General features: G+C 33.4%; 4 protein-coding genes across 4 annotated transcripts in view; 2 read left to right on the top strand and 2 right to left on the bottom strand.

The window, feature by feature from the left end:
* Window positions 1-494, bottom strand: part of LOC134230381 (serine/threonine-protein kinase NIM1-like) — an 85,872-nt gene extending 85,378 nt beyond the window's left edge. Inside the window, exon 1 of the mRNA XM_062712168.1 lies at window positions 485-494. The gene's annotated coding sequence lies outside the window, so the exon portion shown is untranslated. The remainder of the gene's footprint in view (window positions 1-484) is intronic.
* On the top strand, window positions 300-1,810 carry LOC134230383 (neurocalcin homolog). The gene is made up of 2 exons (XM_062712172.1): window positions 300-958; window positions 1,580-1,810. The coding sequence occupies exons 1-2, from the start codon at window positions 581-583 to the stop codon at window positions 1,766-1,768; spliced, it is 567 nt and encodes a 188-aa protein (XP_062568156.1). The 5' UTR covers window positions 300-580; the 3' UTR covers window positions 1,769-1,810.
* Window positions 1,811-3,758: 1,948 nt separating this feature from the next.
* LOC134230374 (GDP-fucose protein O-fucosyltransferase 1-like) lies at window positions 3,759-8,861 on the bottom strand. The gene is made up of 7 exons (XM_062712149.1): window positions 8,694-8,861; window positions 8,314-8,408; window positions 6,528-6,796; window positions 5,914-6,109; window positions 4,812-4,936; window positions 4,612-4,717; window positions 3,759-4,496 (listed from the first exon to the last, which is right to left on the bottom strand). Exons 1-7 carry the CDS (start codon window positions 8,818-8,820, stop codon window positions 4,335-4,337), a joined length of 1,080 nt encoding a protein of 359 aa, XP_062568133.1. The 5' UTR covers window positions 8,821-8,861; the 3' UTR covers window positions 3,759-4,334.
* Window positions 8,862-10,364: 1,503 nt separating this feature from the next.
* On the top strand, window positions 10,365-20,069 carry LOC134230378 (lysosomal alpha-glucosidase-like). The gene is made up of 19 exons (XM_062712160.1): window positions 10,365-10,993; window positions 11,081-11,247; window positions 11,474-11,642; window positions 11,827-11,932; window positions 12,055-12,293; window positions 12,516-12,647; window positions 12,766-12,873; window positions 14,232-14,345; window positions 14,500-14,584; window positions 14,996-15,113; window positions 15,373-15,506; window positions 15,691-15,842; window positions 15,989-16,137; window positions 16,379-16,463; window positions 16,768-16,949; window positions 17,379-17,467; window positions 17,583-17,632; window positions 17,745-17,894; window positions 18,111-20,069. The coding sequence occupies exons 1-19, from the start codon at window positions 10,391-10,393 to the stop codon at window positions 18,171-18,173; spliced, it is 2,895 nt and encodes a 964-aa protein (XP_062568144.1). The 5' UTR covers window positions 10,365-10,390; the 3' UTR covers window positions 18,174-20,069.
* The last annotated feature ends 572 nt before the right edge of the window (window positions 20,070-20,641 follow it).

Consider the following 20,641-nt stretch of genomic DNA (forward strand, 5'->3'; position numbering starts at 1 on the left):
AAATTTACCAAAGCAAATTATAATGGTCAGAAAAAGTAGAGATCCCCGCGTTCTACGGGCCTAAAATTTTACCATTTCATATAGGTTCTTTGAACACAATCTTGCCAAGTTCACAGAACACTGTGCGACAGATTTTCGGAATAGAAATGATGATAAATATAAAAGAAGCTGTAATTCCATGAAAACAAAATACTGTACGACAAGATATGAATTCGTATCACCCTTTAAAGAACCTCCTCGGAATTTCCAAAGTTTTGTCGAGGAGCATGCATATTTCATTATTTGTACGTCATGTCAAAGGATATTCAAAAAGACAGAGGTCAAAATCTATAATTCTATAGTCTCCAGATATATTTGATTAAGCTTCCACTTCTTTTTATGTGGATTTAAATTTGGACAAAAAATGTTTACGCACATAAGCCCCCTCTGGCCTAATCCAACTACACATCTATAAATGGCAATCATTTTACTTTTAATTGACCACCCAAAGAAAGGGCAATGTTTACAAATACCTCAGTAGGAAACTATTTACACAGATTTGGGGAGTTTACTATTCTTTTAGCCACAATTTGAGTACAACATGGGAAAGCAAAGTAGTAAACTGAAGCCAGAGACTATAGCCGACCTCAGGAAACAAACAGACTTCACGGAAAAAGAAATACAGCAGTGGTACCAGGATTTTATAAAAGACTGGCCAAAGGGCTACCTTACACTCGCCGAATTCGAAAAAATGTACATCGGGTTCTTCCCGACAGGAGATGCCTCGAAATTCGCTCGACACGTTTTTCGAGCTTTCGATGTGAATGATGATGGTCACGTGGATTTCCGGGAATTTATTTGTGGATTCAGTGCGACTCTCCGAGGTACCGTGGAACAGAAGTTGAAGTGGGCTTTCAAAATTTACGACGCAGACAAAAATGGGTTCATTTCCAAAAATGAAATGAAGGATATAATATCAGTAAGTACACATTTTTTTTAAAATGTCAAATTGAATTTTTATTAATATTTATGAACAAATAAGAGTTGACATTTAAATAATAATAATGAATATATTAAGTTAAACGCGTAAATCATATTAAAATAATGAACACTAACAATTTGGTTGCATTGAAAAAAAACCCACAGGAATATATATATTTTTTCTGAGTACTGTTTTATAGAATAAGTTTTGGTAACATGCGTAGATCTAGAGTGGGGCCCCCCCCCCCCCCCCACTGAATTTTGCAGAGTCGTGAAATATATATACTAAACCTAGTAAAAGTGACCCTAGACCCCCCTCCCTTGGGAAACGCAGACTCCTCCTCGAAAACGCAGGTCTATGTTAGGTTAGTTTGAAAAGTCCTAGGTATGAGCTTTAAAAGTCAACGACTACCTACCCCCACCAACCCATTTTTTAACGTTTGGGAATAGGGTTTCCGGGGGGGGGAGAGGGGGGTTGCCAAGAAATTCTGGGTTGGAAATTTTTTGACGGGTCCCCCCCCCCCCCCGAAAAAAAAATCCCTGGATCGCGCCTGAATAAATACATATAAATATTTTGGATTTATGAACCATTTATACATATCTGTATTTCATATGTTAGGCGATACACAGAATTGCTGGTGTCATGGCAGATACTGGAAATGAACAAGCTATTCAACAAAAGATAGAGGAAGTCTTTCAACAAATGGATAAAAACCACGATGAACAAATATCCCTCGACGAGTTTTTAGAAAGTGCTTCTAAAGATACAAGTTTAGTAACTGTGCTTCAGCTAGATCATGATATTTAATGGTTGACGCAAATACGCATGATGTATTTGTACCTTTCAAGGAAATTGCTAAAATGACAAAAAAAAAATATATATTTACAACAGTTGCACTGTCTAGGAATTACACGTCTGTATAAATGACTTGTTATTGACACTAATACTAGTAGGTTTATGCTCAATTGTATGCCCCCGTAATCGAAGATTTGGGGATAAATAGCTTTTGTCCTGTTCGGCCATCTGTCTTTTTATCCGAAAAAAAAATTAATTTTGCCAATAACATTTGAATGGATGGAGCTATGGATTTTTTTTTCACAGGTGTATTTCTTACGGAAGCCCTGGAGGGACATTGACTTACTTGTTATGACTTATTTGTTTTAACTTTTTTGTTTTGACTTATTTGTTGTGATTTTTTCGTAGCTAGTTATACTAAGTGTAAGAAAAGTATTGAAAACCCGTTGCTTGGCTTACTTTTATGATAAAAATAATATTTAGTCCTATTTTAAATGTGGTTTTTGATTGACAAATTGAAGTTTAACGTCCAGTACAGTTGTGATTTCTAAAGTAAATGTTATTTTTGTTATTATAACTTAATTCTTATTTTCTAAAAGTTATTACTTAATTCTTATATGTAACTTCCAGTTTGCATAATGATTTAAGTCAAGAACATGACAGTCACTACTATTTTATCTTGTCGTTAGTAATAAATTCAAGGACATTTTTTTTTCTGAAACTATACGTGGCCTCCATCTTTCACGCCACTTTTTGTTAACTAAACTTGTCATAGCAAACTCCAAATAACAAGAATTCAAAGTTAAGTCATAAGAACTAAGTCAAAACACATAAGAACTAAGTCAAAACTCATTAGAAATAAGTCAAAACACATAAGAAATAAGACAAAACACAGAAGAATAAGTCAATATCCCTCAAGGGCGTCCGTATTCAACAGATAAAAATTTAGTAATTACATCAGTTTTGTACGTTTAACTACAAAACTACAATTAATCGTTCTCAATAGCTTACCTACACTTATTTAGAACTTACAAAAAAATCTCAAAACAAACTAAGTCAAAACAAATAAGCTATAACAAATAAGTCATAACAAGTAAGTCAATGTCCCTCCAGGGCTTCCGTATTTTCTTGTTAGAATACGTTTTCTTTGGATACAACAAAATTTGACCCTTGACCTTGGGACTAGGGAGTTTCACCAAAATTTATCAAAAATAAAAAAAACTTTAACCATGGTCATAACTTTTGAACAGTTGGTGGTAGGGCTTCCATACTTCATATTTATATTCATTTTGGAAAAACCTTTCAATAGACTTAAATATTTTTGATCTTGACCTTAGAGTTAACCCATTGTTGTAAAACTTTAACTTTGGCAATCACAACTTTGGAACAGATAAACTAGGGGTTTCTTATTCCACAAATTTATTTCTTGTGACAATACCTTCCTTCACCAGGAATTTTGACATGCTCACCTTAGAGGTTGACTTGTAAAATTCAACCCTCACCATAAACTGTCATAGAGGGCATAAGTTTTTCACAAACACATATTGCTTTTCATAACACACTAAAGGATGGGTTGATTATGACCCATTTCAAAGGAATTCTATATCCAAATAATATGGTCTTCCAGAATTCCATTTTTTTGTCTAGGTATACTGTTGTTTTATATTTATTTGATGCTTGTTTGATATCCAACGTGATGTATTTATCTTTCAAATATAAATTATGTACAGTGTTGTTTATATTATATATACAAATAAAAAATGAATCCATTTAGAATTCTTAAATCTACTGTAAATCACTTTTTATTCGCGAGAACTTTATTTTCGCGTAATTACGCGAGACGCTATACTCGCGAAAATTTCATTCTCGCGTATAATAGAATTCCGTAAGATTATACAAGGCAACGACCACAATTCGTGAAAATTTTGTCTCGCCAATAAAGAGTCAATGACTATCTCGCGAAAATAAGGTTTCGCGAACATTAAGTGATCTACAGTATTTATAAAATTTTATGTACAATGACATACATAGCACCATCTAAAACATAAGGCCCATAGGCCACAAAGCTCACCTGAGTCACAATAAATGACCTTACTATTCTTCTTCATTTTCTCTTATACATAGAAATTCCTATATAATACTTATTGTAACAAAAGATAATGAAAAATTTCAATCAGAATTGTAAAGTACAACAATCAAAATGTAAAATACATAAAAAATTCTGAAAAGACCTATTAATTCTTTGCTGTCAACTCCAGGGCAATTAAAAACAAAACTAGCTTGCAGAAATCAACAAAAATTACACTATACTTTAAAACCTGAGATTTACATATATATAAACTTCACTGATCTTAAAACAAAATGTCAGATATAATGAACAAATCTTGTTACTTCATGCAAATGAATATGAATGTCTGAAAACAAATAAAAAGAATGTAATCCTATTTCTTTCCATACCCTGCTGTAAAATTAAAGCTTTTTATTTATATGGATGTATATCCTCTTCTTTGGAATGTTTACAGTCCATCAATATTCTTTTGTTGCTATTTCACATTCTTAGGCTTGTCATTTGCTTATACTAGCTAAATCCCCAGAACTGTGTTGGTTTGTTCTCTACAAGTCTTTGCCTTGAGACAAATGAGGTAAAAGATGATATACAATTCCCTATAAATACGTCCGACTTGCCTAAAATTGCAAGGTCAATCTGTGGCAGCCAGGGGTCAAGATGATGAACTTTGACCTAAATAGAAAAACAGCTAATTTAACCTGGTACGTCAATAAGGGAATTAAAATTGTTAAAAATATTCTTGGAAAAAGATTCAAATTTACACCTATTTTTACCATGGAATACATACTTTTAAAGATTTTAAATGGTTTTCTAAATCTTCCTTCATGGGATTTTTATCTGTGGCCACATAAATGTGCTTTGCCTTGGTTCTTAAAACAGCATTTTTGGTTAGCCTGGAAAATATTAATATGATGTAAATCAGTGGATTTTTTCATGTTTAAGAATTAGCAGTCTGGTTGAGCCATCCAGTCAAAATTTAAAATCTACCTTAGAATTTCCTCTCTAGGTGGGAAACACATTTTATAAGTGACTTTTTTGCCCCTTCCATATCCAAGACACTGTGGAGATGCCATATAATTTTCATTTCCCTCCACGTGTTCACAGGCATTTTGCTACAAAATAATTTCTAAATAAAAGAAAAATGCGTCGAAATTTAGTATTAAAAATATGACACAATAAATAATTAACAAGAATTCATTTTCTCAAACGACTGACTTTAAGTTTTAAATGTTTAACTCTTCAAATTTACAAACATTCCCTACACTCTTTGAATTAGATATATTTATTGACAGAAAGGAAAAAGGATCAGAAACAAATTCTTACAGAGACTTATATAATCAACATTCCTCTAGAATATTTCACTATTACTATTTTAAGGATATCCGATCCTCAGCCAGGAAGGATAACTCCAAAACTTAATATTTAATTTAAAAAGCATGAATATGAGGCTTGAAAATGAAAACTTTCCATGCAACAATTTTCATCATATTCATCGTTATATGATTTGAGGTTTGTGGAAGTCTTGGAAAAGGTCTTATAAAAGTTGACATTTGTACCCCAAAAAAGGAAAAAAAAAAATACAGTTTTAAAGAAGTAAGATTTTCTTGAATTGAGCCTTTGATACCAATGCTTATTAGTATGAATTGAAATTAGAACTGATTTGTGGTGTCTTGCAATGATAGCAGAAGCATTTTACTTTGTGTATTATATAATACATGAAGGAAATAGAAGACATAGAATACCAAATAAGTATACAATCATGACAATTTCTCTGAATGCCTGGATACCTATTGTTTTTTAACCTAAGATATATTTGTTGATCAATTTGCAAGGAGAAAATGATATTTCTATTCGCTTTTTCTGAATATATATTGGAGATTTGACAATTTTCCCCATATACTATGATTAACTTTAATGTTTAATTTTAAGAAATTCTGTGGGTAAAATTACATTACTTTGTGGATTCAGAGATATTTTTATGAGTATTTTCAATTACTTAACTGCGAATTTTATTAACCTGAGAATCGGATTATCTTAAGTAGTTTTAACTCCTATCAGGTGGCTTTATATTTGACTTTAGGACTTTTACCCAGTCTATTCCATTCCTTAAGTGAATGCCTATGAACTTTTCCTTCCCAATGAGTTTCTGTATATGGCTGTTAGCCTCCTCTTCTATACTGTCAGACCACTGGAGGTACTTGGCCAATGGAATATTTTCCTCAGCTATTGGAAAAGGGGCTGGGGCACCCCGAAGGGCAACTACAGGGTATTTATCTACAGGAAGTCTGAAATAAGAACAAGTAGATATCTGAAAGGCAAGAAATATGACAGTATCTTTAGCAACTAATTATTATTATAAGAAATTGTTGGAGAAAATACTCTGAGAATCAATTTTTATTCAATATTTGGGGATAAAAGATGAGCCCGATTTTTTTTTCATACAAAATCTCAGGCCTCAAGGATATATTTCCCAACTGCTACAGCAATTTTTTAAACTCCTACACAGAAAAAAGAAAACAAATTTCAATGTTAACAGAGTCATCTTACAGTGTCACAAATAATAGGGTCTCCTCCTTTATTTGCACATCAGGCATTTGAAAAAAATGCGTGATCAAAATAATTTTGTTTTTGGTTTTTTGTTTTACAATTTTCAATAAAAAGAAAATATTGATATATGAAATATATTTTATTTATAGTACTCACAATTCCTTCCATACATCTGGATCCCCATAATAGGCCTCCGTTGATATTGTTTTATCAAAGTCTACCCCCAGACCATCCCAGAATGGACCGAATGGGTTTCCCTCCTTCATCTGGCACTCCCTCCCAGGTTTCCCATAACAGACCCCCGTCCGATTTCCTGGGGGCCAGTAGGTGGGGGCGAGGTCTCTCATAAAGTCCTTGGCTAGGATGACACGGTGATATTCCTTTAATGGCTCCAGTTTAAACCATTCATCAAACTCTATATTTTTCTAAAATAGAATCAATGTTTTATGTTCTGACATGTATTTTGTGATTTTGCTTAAAGTGCAAAAAGTATTAAAATAATAAGGTAGCTTAAAAATAAATATAAATAAATAAATCAAGAATTATTGACTTTTCCTTTTTTAGTAAAACGTAAACATCATTAAATTTTGTCACATATTTGTTACTTTTCACATACTGCAACAAAGATCGGAGCAGTACTGTATTTATAAAATGTATATTTGATTATTTATACATTTAAGTTTTTTTTTCAAATAATTTAAATTACTGGTTAATATAAAATTTAGAAATTCATATTGCTCAGTTAAGGAAAATCAATCCATGTAAATTTATCAGTTATCTTCAGCAGAGAAAAAATATTTAAGATAAAAATCAAGACCATACAATAGTCTATCATTCTGCAATCAAAACATGTACATTTTATTGCCTGAAAAGTTAAGCTACTGCCTTAGAAAATCATTCTGTCAAGATATTGTTTCTTCAAAAAATTCAACAGCATATATTTGATGAATACAATTTCAAGATGATTAAAGAAAATTCACTCCAATAAAAATCAGTTCAAAGATAAAGAAATCATTTCATGCACTAGTTAGAATATTAAATATGTTACCATTCCATAAAGTACAAAAGCCATACTTTTTAAATAGATGTATAATTATGCTACCTACAAATTGTTTCTGTCAAAACACAATGTAATCAATAAATGAGAAAATGATCTTTAAGATAAAATGCATTTATAATGATAATAACAAGCATTCTGAGAGTATTGCATTAGCAATACTAGTCCCCTACTGGCAAAAGAAATCTGGTTCCTGTTAAAAATTGAAAATGCCTGCATGAATTCCGTCAAACATCAATGAAATGGAACGAAATGTTTACTTGATCTGTAACTCATCAAGATTCACTCACATACCAAATATCAGCTCAATTTCTGCAAGCAGTCAGGAAAAAAGTGCAAAAAACAAAGTGGGACAGACAGATGGATGGATGGACAGATAGACAGACTAATAGAAAATCTTAAGTCCTCTCTGATTTCACAGGTAGGTGTTTTAAAAAATTATCAACATGGAATTTTTCAGAGAGTTCAAATGGATATATATTGAGAAACATAACATCTTATAGAAATAGTTAATTGACATTACAGCATATTTTTGTTTTTCACTAAGTTATGACAATTCTGAAAAACACAAATATAAACCTGAAGTTTCATGAAACAAGAGGCCCATAGGCCACAAATCTCACTTTTTATGACCTGCAGACATAATAAACTCCGAACATATCAGACATTGACAGATTTGTCCCTAAGACGTGGGGGCCTGGGAATTTCCCTGCCTATAATGATGATATCATCATTATATAAATCCCCATCTTCTTTTTAAATGTCCCCTTTGGGACACCCTGATTCACTGATGAATCAAGGATCGATACATATCTTAATTTAGTTCTTTCTGAGCAAACTACAGACAATGCTCCATTAACATCGTACAGATATTTATGTACTTACATATGTCCTAAAAGGAGGGACTATCAGTGTTCTGTCAATTTTCTTGGCAAATGCTAATCCTCCCAGAAAATGCTCTGCTTGGTTACCAAACCGCCCTGATTAACCCAAAAATATATGTATTAACAACAGAAATAAAGAGATACAGTTCAGACCAAACATTTAAATCAACAGTAATTAATATCTTTTTTTTTGTCACTTAAAGGCTGAGAGATATATACATTATAGTAAAAACATATGTCAGCAGCTAGATGATAATTCAAATTTTCTATGGTGTCCATACAAAAGCAGCACAAAAACACAAGGGGTGGGGATGGGGGTGGGTGGGGTCATCAGCCTTATACATGTATTAGTATAAGTACAGTACAAATACATAAACTCACCCATACACAGACAGAAGATGATGTAGCCCCTGTCATCCCACTGGTTATCCTGACTGGTGGTCTCAGACACTATACACAGGAGCAGTACTGTCAGTCCTACCCAGCAAGTCATTTTGTGTACAGGCATAATCTATGGGACGTACTTCACTCTGAAAGATCTGTCTGTACTATAGCATACAAAAATGGGGAAAATCAATTTTAAATACAGGCAAAGTTAAATCAATACAAATAAAAAAATTTGCACTAGAAAGTTGATGAGTCATCTTACATGCTCTATGTTGCATTATTTTCAATGAAATTTCCTGGATATAATTTAACATAAAAACTAAGACATCATGGGTCCACTCTTTTGATAATGTTTAGACTATCAAAATATGATTGTCTATCAAAATGGCTAGCCATCAAAATGGACAAAATAAGTTTCTATAAAGTTTTTAAAAAGTGTTCCCCCATTTTGACAGTCAGTGAAAGTCCCTCTTCTTTGGGTTCATGCCACTGGGATAATCATAATACAATTCCTTTCCCAAAAAGTCGAAATATTTGCCTTAAATTGAACATGCAAAACTGTTACAACCTCATCAAAGTCGAACACTTACGATACTTTCCAAAGTCGGGCTCGTTATTTTTTATATATCCGAAAACACGAACTTTTTTTTAGACTTTATATATTCTTTAAAGGCTTTAATACGGAGAGAAAATTGTAAAGATCTCATTTTTTTAAAATCATATTAAAATAATACAGAATTGGTGAAGATTATTTCTATTTACACACGCAGCGCCTCATTCAAACAAAAAATCGGGATCGACAATCTTTATTTTTGGCATGTGATTCTACTTTCGAATTCACTCACAGCTGATCAGGTGACAATGTAGTTGATCTTGAGAGATTTAAGCCCTGAGAAGGTTTGTTATAGTTTTTTTGCATGTGCTGTGAATCATTTGCTTTTATTTCCATGCTTGATTCTGCTTGTTGATATTGTGCGATGCAATCTTCAATAACCAAAGGGTCCAGAACTAAGGGATTTGAGGATGCAAAAAAATTGCTATAAACATTTTTTTCATTACTTTGATGCGAATTTGTAAATGTAGCTTAATGATTCTTTGCACTGTAAAGCTTTATCTCATTTGTTATATTATTATTATATCTCAAATGGACTGTTTATTATATCCAGTTTGAACAATTTATAATGGGTCAACGTACCTGATGTATCTTAATGTGAAAAAAAAATGTGAATGACTAAAGTATGCTTTACTCAGTAATGCAGAAAAATGAAGAATTTTCTTTAGCGTAATATGGGGTAAATTTATAATTTAATTTAATTTTTTTTTGTGTGTGTGCATACTCTGGCTCAACAGTATACCAAGTTTGTGAAGTATAATAACTAATATGCTGTAAGCTACATTTGTGTGACATAAGTTCAATGGCCCACTTAGCTTCAAATTGCAGAACAACTTCATAGTTTATATTGTTTATGACATACATCACATGTACATGGTCTCAGATGCATTTATTTAATGCAGTCAATATCCTCTTCAAAAGCTGAGTCATTTAATCCTAAGGAGGAGAACATTTTAGAAATAATAAGTGGTCTTTTTAAAAAAAAATATAAGCTTAAATCGAATAAAAAAAAATGTGTGTTGATATAATGAATTATATAAATTAATTTAATTTTTCTTTTTAAGGAAAACTGCCAAAAATGGGAAACAAAAATGTGGTGCTTGCCAGCTTTATATTGTTTTTGATGGCTGTGATTTTGGCTCTTACATACCACTTGTGTTCTGTGCCCAGGGTGCAAATCATCATTCTGCAAGCAAGTGACCTTCAGTCATTTCATGAAGAAAAAGATGCCATCAGACCCAGCAAAGACAAGACTGAAAGAGTGCCAATGCTACAACAGCTGTATTTAACATTCAGAGATAATAATAAAAAGGGAAGTAAAAATGAACAGATAATTCAATCCACTAGTCAGTGTTCTGTTATTGATGATGCTCATAAATTTGACTGCTACCCAGAGGCACTCACTGACAAAGCAAAATGTGAAGCACGAGGATGCTGCTGGCAAATTCCACATTCAGGTTCATTCCAGAATCAGGAAAAGAACCCTATCAACAGACCTATGGGTGTCCCCTACTGTTACTTTCCTACAAATTTTCCAGGGTATAAGACAGGACTAAAAGCAATAACACCAACAGGATTTTCTGTAGCTTTGAATAGGAACACCACAGCTATTTATCCAGATGATGTCCTGAATTTGGTTATGGATGTTAGATATGAGACAGATTACAGATTAAGAATCAGAGTAAGTAATTTGATAAATATGTACAAATTTCTGTGAAAAGTAAAATCTGTGAATGTTTTTAAAAGCTAAAAACTGAATTTTCAATAGATATTTGATCCAAAAAATGCAAGATACGAAGTTCCCTTGAATACACCAAAAGTGACAAAAGCAGCACCCACACAGAAATATTCAGTGGTTGTCAGTAAAACAGGAGATCCATTTAACTTCGCTGTGGTGAGAAAAATGTTGACACCAGCTGACAAACCAGCTGTTTTGTGAGTAAATTCAGTTCATAATAGAAAAACAACTTATCACAGCTGGCAAAGCTTTTAGTATAAATCTCATTTTGAAGGTTATAAACCCTCAAATTTATTGAAGCCAAAAATTTTATCACTCATTTATATAAAAGTACCATTTCATCAATGTGGTTATTTGGATTTTTTTATGAATCTAAAATCATTCCCATAGAATGACAACTAAGAAATGTGCTTAATATTACAGATTCAACACCTCTGGAGCAGCTCCTGTGATATTTGCAGATCAGTTTATCCAGCTATCTACATTCCTCCCCTCTAAATTCCTATATGGACTCGGTGAACATCGAGGCAGGCTTCTTCAATCCATGGACTGGAGGAGATTGACCATGTGGAACAGAGATCAGGCTCCTCATGTAAGAAACCTCAAAATTTTGAAATCATTTTTGAATTTTTAAAAAAATTATTTTCCTGACATAATAACTGTTAATATTTGCTGTTTCTTATTTTTTTTTTAAAGAAAAAAGGGTTAAATTAGAAAAAAAGGGTCTTGAATTAAGACACATGTATTATTTATATTATATTGACACCTTTATACAGGATCCTGATACAGGTACCAATTTATATGGTCATCATCCATTTTATTTGATGATGGAAGATGGAGGAAGGAGCCATGGTTTCTTCCTCCTTAACAGCAATGCCAAAGGTACATATGTGCAGTTTTAAATGTATTAACTTTATTTCATAATTAACCTTTTCATCACATGTTTAAAGTTTTTTTTTTAAATACTAGTATAGACATTGAGTAACATATACAATATTTTGTAGAAACTGTTCTACAGCCAGCCCCTGCTTTGACCTGGAGAACAATTGGTGGAATTCTTGACATGTACATGTTTATGGGCCCAAGTCCTGGAGAGGTTGTCCAGCAATACACAGAGGTCATAGGTCACTCCTTTATGCCACCATACTGGAGTCTGGGGTTCCATTTATGTAAATATGGTTATCATTCGGTGAATGAAACAATGGAGGTGGTTAAAAGAATGCAAGAAGCCAAAATTCCCCAGGCAAGTTATTTTTATTACCGTAAGATATTACATGTATATGAATGAGTAAAATCCACACATTTATGGTTTACAAAAGTTTACTCTATTTTGAATTCATGTATATGTGAATCCAGTATTATTGTATATGTTATACGAAAATTAAAAAATACATGCACATGTCATTTGAAAGTATTTTAGATTGAAGTCATGTTCTTACATGGATTCTTTCCCTTGTTACACTAGGACACACAGTGGAATGATATAGATTACATGGAGAAATATCGAGATTTCACAACAGGCATTACAAAGTTTGGAAACCAGGCTGCAATGGTGGACAAATTACACAGCATGGGAATGCACTATGTCATGATTGTGGTATATACTGTCTACTTTGTATGAATTTCTTTATGTATTAAAAAAATGTTCTAATTTGACATTTCTTCTTGATATGGCAATTCTCTCTTTAATGAATTTGACATGCTATCATTTTAAGGATCCTGGAATTAGTAATAAGAGCCCTTCCCCTTACCCTCCATATGATGTTGGTACAAAGATGGACATCTGGATAAAAGACAGCACAGGAAAACCACTGGTGGGCAAGGTAATTCAAAAACCCACTTCTGGGCAAGGTATTCCTGAAACCCACTGATGTGCAAGATTTTCCTAAAACCCATTGATGGGCAAGGTATTCCCCAAACCCACTGATGGGCAAGGTATTCCCCAAACCCACTTATGGGCAAAATGTTCCCCAAACCCACTGATGGGCAAGGTATTCCCAAAACCCACTTATGGGCAAGGTATTCCCCAAACCCACTGATGGGCAAGGTATTCCCCAAAACCACTGATGGACAAAGTATTCCCAAAACCACTGATGGGCAAGATTTTTTCCAAAACCCACTGATGGGCAAGGTATTCCCCAAAACCACTGATGGTCAAGGTATTCCCCAAAACCACTGATGGTCAAGGTATTCCCCAAACCCACTGATGGGGAAGGTATTCCCCAAAACCACTGATGGGCAAGGTATTCCCGGACCCCAAAACCACTGATGGACAATATTCCCAAAACCCACTGATGGGCAAAGTACTCTGTACAGGGTTATTTTCACCCTTCCACACTAGCAAACAATTTTACTATGTTTTAAATTTTCCCAGTCACAGTTTTGTTTAAGAAATTATACTGAGCGCTTTTAATTTGCCCCATCTTAAACTCGTCCACCTGTATGTAGGGCAAAAGGGGCAAAAATTTCCCTGTATAAAGTGTTCCCCAAGACCACTGATAGATAGGTTACTCTAGAAAAGACCACTGATAGACAGGTTACTCTAGAAAAGACCACTGATAGACAGGTTACTCAAGAAAAGACCACTGATAGACAGGTTACTCAAGAAAAGACCACTGATAGACAGGTTACTCAAGAAAAGACCACTGATAGACAGGTTACTCTAGAAAAGACCACTGATAGACAGGTTACTCAAGAAAAGACCTCTGATAGACAGGTTACTCAAGAAAAGACCACTGATAGACAGGTTACTCAAGAAAAGACCACTGATAGACAGGTTACTCTAGAAAAGACCACTGATAGACAGGTTACTCAAGAAAAGACCTCTGATAAGCAAGGTTATCCTAAGAAAAAAACCCAGATTGGCAAGTTAATCCCATCCACTGATTTAGAAGTTAATCCCAGAAAACTATTGACTGATAAGATTATTCAAGGGGAAAAAATGATTGTCGGTATTACCAAAAACCACTATTGGTCAGGGGTATCCTAAATATTGATTCAGAGAGCCATAGACTCTTTAGAAATTAAAAGTGGTGTCAGATTTTGTGTGTCAATTTATACACACAAGTCTGAATGTGTCTCTTATATAGTATATGATGTAGAGTATCAAAGTAACAAAAGCTATCACTTCTATTTGTGGCTACTCATTGAATTATGAATAGGGAAATATTTGTTTTGTTAGGTCTGGCCAGGAAATGTGGTGTTCCCAGATTTTACCAATCCAAAGACTACAGACTACTGGACACAGATGACCAAAGCTTTTCATGACAAAGTCAAGTTTGATGGAATGTGGATTGTAAGTATCCAAGGAATTAATGATTATTCATATGGATTTAAGAGATTTAAGATAATGTTTTTGATTACCTAGTATGGTTTATTTCCTGATATTAGTGTCAAAAGTGAAATAATACAAAGTATACATAGATTTATAAAAATATATAATTTGGTAGGATATGAATGAACTCTCCAACTTCTTTGATGGCTCACTGACTGGTTGCCAAGAAAATAAATATGACAATCCACCATATGTTCCAGGTACAGTAGAGTCCTGTTATTACGATGTCCACTTTGTCATGGTAAAATATCGTAATACCGAGGGCAACGTAATAAAAGTTCCCAATAAAATCCAGTAAAACATCGTTTTGAAAACATGTTATTATATTAGGGGGTGTATTTTCTCCTTCCATCTCCTTTCTATTCTCAAATTCTTAATCAAAATGCAATATACATATAATTCATTGATTACTTATCTTTAAAACATATTATGATGTTATTTCTTCTTTTTCCATCATAGTAAAAGCAATGAGCACAAAAAAATCACCTGTCAGAAAAAAATCATTCACCTTAAAGTCTAATGTTTAATAACCATAAATCTGGAGTAAAATTCTAAACATTTTAATGTTTTAATTGTAACAAATTAACAGCAAAATTTGTTTCTTTTTTCAGCTGTCCTTGGTGATCATTTGAAGTCAAGGACAATCTGTGCCTCAGCTCAGCAGAATGCGTCCTTGACCTACAATGTCCATGACTTGTATGGTTTAACTGAAACCATGGCAACATATCAGTATGCTATTTGTCATTTATAATGTTTATTTATTTGAATATAATGTATTTTACATGTGTCCTAACCTTATAATATCACACTGCAATGTAAGGTTTTTTATGAAGGAAAATTTGATACAACTCTTTACTCTGTAATTTAGTACATATTTGTCCAAGATTGATAACCTAACATTTGTTTTTGGCCTATACTGCAAAAAGGTTATTTTTGAAAAATCACATTAACTCTCAGTGTACATGTACAAATCATGATGCTTTCCTAGGGCTCTGAAGACTGTAAGAGGAACAAGACCTTTTGTGATTTCTCGCTCCACTTTTGCCGGTCAGGGACAATATGGCGGACACTGGTCTGGAGATAACTTTGCACGTTACGAAGATATGGCTCTCTCTATACCAGGTCAGAATGTTATTAATGTTTTTTTGAGAAAATTCCTGACCAATGTATAGTGTAGTTCAACATTTAGCCCTATGAATTGCTGTGCAGTGCAGTTGTTGTGCACAATATTTGAATGCAGAAACTTTGAAATTATTTGAATGATTCCAATGAATATTATATATAATTAATTTGTGTCTGATTTCAGAAATGTTGAATATGAATATGTTTGGCATCTCCATGATTGGTGCTGATATTTGTGGTTTCCATGACGACACCACAGAACAGTTATGTCAAAGATGGCAACAGCTGGGAGCTTTTTATCCCTTCTCCAGAAACCACAATGATCTTGGAAAGAAGGTAACAAAACTGGATACAAATCTCAGATTTATCTCCTTTTGAAAGCAATGTCTTTATTATATTTCCTCAAAATTTTGTATGTTCTATTAATATTCTGTCAACAATTTTTTAATGGTGTAATTTTTTTAACTACTTCTGTATTTTAGGCCCAGGATCCTGCAGTATTTAGTGACGCCATGAAAAACTCCACCAGAAAAGCCCTCACTACCAGATACATACTGCTTCCTTATCTGTACACTCTATTTCATAAGTCCAATGCCATGGGAGAAACTGTGGCCAGACCTTTGTTCTTTGAGTAAGTGGTGACTCTTATTCAATGCATACAGATGTACATAGTAATGATTAGAATTGAATTAAGTATAAAATAATTTTTAAAAAGATTAAAACTTTAAGATTAATCATTGCCAAATACTTTATCCATTAAAATTACTATAACTTTAACAAGACAATCATAAATGAAGGTACAAAAGCAGGATATGAGAATTGCAAAAGAGGACCCCATTATAATCTCTGTAGATACCTATTTTTTTTAACAGATTCCCACATGATACCAACACATACAGCATTGATGATCAGTTTATGCTGGGCTCAGCTTTAATGATCACCCCAGTGTTAACCAAGGTTAGCTGTGACAATACATAATACTGTATTCAGGGAAATTTTCGCTCCTTTCGCCCTCTACTTGATTGGGCAAATTTAAAACAAGGCAAATTCAAATTACACAGCATAATTTCTTAAACAGAACCATGATTGGGCAAATTTAAAACAGGGCAAAATTGTTCACAAATGCAAAAGGGAGAAAATAACATGGGCCGAAAATAACCCTGTATACCATTATAAATCAGTCCCTCCTTTTAGACTATTAAATTTAAATCCAATAAACAACACAATGCAGATCTTTAATCATCAGCTTTTTTCATTGTAGGACACAACTAAGCTGAACACATACTTTCCTGCAACTGTTTGGTATGACTTTGCTACAGGGAACAGGATTATGGGTAATGGCTCCAGAATGAGTGTGGATGCACCATTGGATGCCATCAACTTGTATGTCAGAGGAGGAAATATTTTACCGATGAAGGCAGCTTCAATGACTACAACAGAGAGGTGAAACTTAATAGTCATTATGCTTTGCCCTTCAAAGTTAAGTGCTCAAGACGATTTTTGTCTCCTTGTGAAATAAAAATCAATTTTTAAAAACACCCATTTTTTAATTCTACACACGAATCCCTTGTTCATGTTTATATAATTAAGAATATTATTTACTAAGAATAATTGTTTTTGAGTTATCAAGAAGATAGATGCAATGGATATGGTATAAATTTATCAACTGTCTGACCTTGATATACATGGCAATTGATACTTTAATAACTTATAACATCAATATTCAAAGAATATGATAAGTTAATTAACATTACTGTTATAGGGGACTTTCTTCAAGTTAAAACATTACTAATTTCTCTTTTATATCTGAAATCTTTATTAAAGATGAATGAGCAATTCTTTAAACAGCATGAACAATATTTCTTTTTTCAGTCGTAAGAACAATTTTAACTTGTTTGTGGCCCTGAATGGAACAGGACAGGCAGAGGGAGGGCTGTTCTGGGACGATGGAGAGACTATAGGTATTATAGTATATTAACTGAAAACACCATTTATTTTGATTTATATACAGCATATACACACAATTGTTTCACACATCAATATTCAGTTGTTCTGATTTGTTTTCACCTTTATTAGGTACACATGAAAGTGGAACCTTCAACATGATCATGTTTATGGCAGATAAGGTAAATTAGCTTTCAATATTTTTTACCATTTTTTTTTTATTATAGTTTAATTTTGACATTTTTGAGGGCACTTTGACAAGTAGATAAATCAAAGTCTTTTTTTATTCTCTAGAACACAGTTACCTCTGGAGTGATGAAGGCAGGTTACACAGGAGAGAACATGAAACTAGAATTCCTCTACATAGCTGGAGTAGATGCACAACCAAAGACAGTCACTGTTAATGGTGGAACTGCTCAGTTTAAATATGACTCAAATAATAAGGTTAGTTTTTTATATTACAAAAGACAATGAAAGCTTTTCTTTGCATCAAAGCATATTGATCGACAGTCCCATATACACAATTTTACCTGATCTATTTCAACCTTTATAGCCATATTTTAGTGTTAATTTTAATTAATTATTATGAATCAAAATATTTTTGTCGTTGTTGTAAATGTTTAGTAATTATTAATTTTTTAAATCCCCACTGATTTGTAGACATTGATGGTTTATCTTCCACTTGTTGACCTCCTGAAGCCATTTACTGTGAAGTGGATGTAATTTGCTTCAGAAGTTCAAAGGTCAGATGAGGAGGAATGAGGACAAATGTTGCCAGATTTTCATACAGTTGACTAAAATTAATTTCTTAGCGAAGTCCTTTCTTCAAATGATAAAGTTCTATCATAAATTGCCAGACTATAGCTTATGCTGTTCATTCCATTTCTACAAATCATTCCTTCATACTTTGTAATATTTAGTATTTTTTACGTTAGTAAATATATACATGTACCTTTGAAGCATTGAGGAACAGTCAAAATAATTTATATAGAGAATAATACATACCCTTTTCCATATCACATCCTGTATCAGCCCGAGACACCAATAACAGCCAGAGGGCCGAAGGCCCGAGGGCTGATATTGGTCGAGGGCTGATAAAGGATGTGATGTGGAAAAGGGTATGTATTAATATGTTTATTACATACTTAGTAATAAATTACAGCATACATTAAGTTTAAAAGAAAATAAGTAAATAATCATGCATGGACTTCTTACATAGATATACATGGTCTATTGTCTCATACGATTTGGGTTTGTTTCTACTTCTATTTCAATGCACTAGATCCGTAATTTGACATTAATCTATTACAAGTATTTGTAAATTAAGATTAACCTTATTTTCAAAAAGTTAAAATTAAGAGAATATGAACCCACCAAAAATTGTGTATGATCACAAGTTTTTGTGGTTTAATTTACTAAGGGTGTGATATTTGACGTCACAATAGCCGTATCAGCCCTGCAGGGCTGATATGGATCTGCGGGGCTGATATAGGTTATCAGCCCTGCAAATCCATATCAGCCCTGCAGGGCTGATACGGCTATTGTGACATCAGCCATATCGCATATGCAAAAAACCTGCATTTATTACTAAGTGTGTAACAAACTATATTACGAGCACACTCTACCCATATTTTCTATGACAATGTGAGTGTATTTTTTGAAAATAGAGCAAGTCAGTTTAAATACATGTAGTATATTTCATCAGATGTACATGTATGAAATATTGCATGTTAATCTGAATTATTTTTCCTCAATTTTAAGGTTGTAGACATGTTTTGTTTCAAAATTCTAGATTGGTTTGTCCAGATCTTATGCATTTAAAAGTTCTCTGTCTTTACTTTAGTAGAATTGTAGAAAATGCATGCATTTATTCAATTACAATGCAATCTTATAGCTTTAACGCACAGTCTTAAATATGATTTGAAAAGAGTGTTTCTGCTATGTCTCTCATCATGAATGAAAAAATGGGGGTGGGGTGGATGAGAATTTAGCTGCTCTATCAACTTTATCCCTAATTAATTATTTGATTGACTTTGTATGCATCCTCTGAATATTATTGACCCTTCCATGCCAAATGGCGCACCTTTCAATATGAAGAAAAAGAGCTTGGAAAGATAGGTGTAAATGTTACCTTCTATGAACCTTTAGGGACGTTGACAATTACAAACTACTCTCAGTGAATGATAAGTTTTTCTCTTGTTGCGTGTATCCAGTGATATAAGTATTACTAGTATTCTATGTCCAGTATGTATCTCTTTCAAGAGCTTTATACTCTTCACCTAACAGTGCATTTCTTAGATTTGCTTTGAATATTCTTATGTGCTTCAAATATGAACATAATGATGTGAACAAATGTGCAAGTATGGAGTATTAAATCCCCTATAGTGATAAAAGCAGTGTGATTCTGATTCAAAGGTTGACTCATAAATGGTGCTAGTATGACATTAAGTGATTTTATTATGCATAGTTTTATTGACAATACGCAGTAGTGTTGCTTATGCATTGCTATGCAATTTGAAAATGTTCAGAAAGTCTCTACCTGTTATACATGTAGCATGTTACGCTTTTTAAAAAGTATAATGTATTTTGAAAATGAATAAAACAGTTCTATACATTTTTGTCCCCCGCTTGAAAAGTGGGGGATATTAATTTGGGTTTGTCCGTCCGTCCGTCCGTCCGTCTTTCTGTCTGTCTGTAACGCTTTCGTTTCCACACGATATCTCGAGAACCCTTTGAGCTTTTGCAATGAAATTTAGCATAGCAACTCCCTATGGACTAAAGAAGACCCCTAATATGTTTTACGGTGTGACCGTTAGGGCGAGCGCAGTTGTACCATCAAAAACACTCTAAAAATTGATCAGCCACTTCAAACATCAAACCGCACGAGACATCTCGACTAGCTGTGACGTCGCACGACGTCACGGAGCTCGTCGGAGCTTACGGAGACAGCCGAGCGTCTGTTTGAAACTAAAGACCTAGTGCAATTTTTGTTGAAAAACATTGTAGAATATTTTTTTGTTTCTTTAAAAGATTTCTACAAACTGATAGCCTTTTATGCTTTACGTTATCATTTATTTATTTATTTATTTATTTGCGCAAAGGACATTGGGTAGTGCATGAATTCTGGGAATGTTGCACAGAAGAATTTGGCTGACGTATGTGTCCGAATTTTCTGTTCTTACACGTTAGTC

Source organism: Saccostrea cucullata, unplaced genomic scaffold (assembly GCF_032062105.1).
Source record: "Saccostrea cucullata isolate Sc308-1 unplaced genomic scaffold, CSIRO_AGI_Scuc_v1 ctg315, whole genome shotgun sequence".
NCBI lineage: Eukaryota > Metazoa > Mollusca > Bivalvia > Ostreida > Ostreidae > Saccostrea > Saccostrea cuccullata.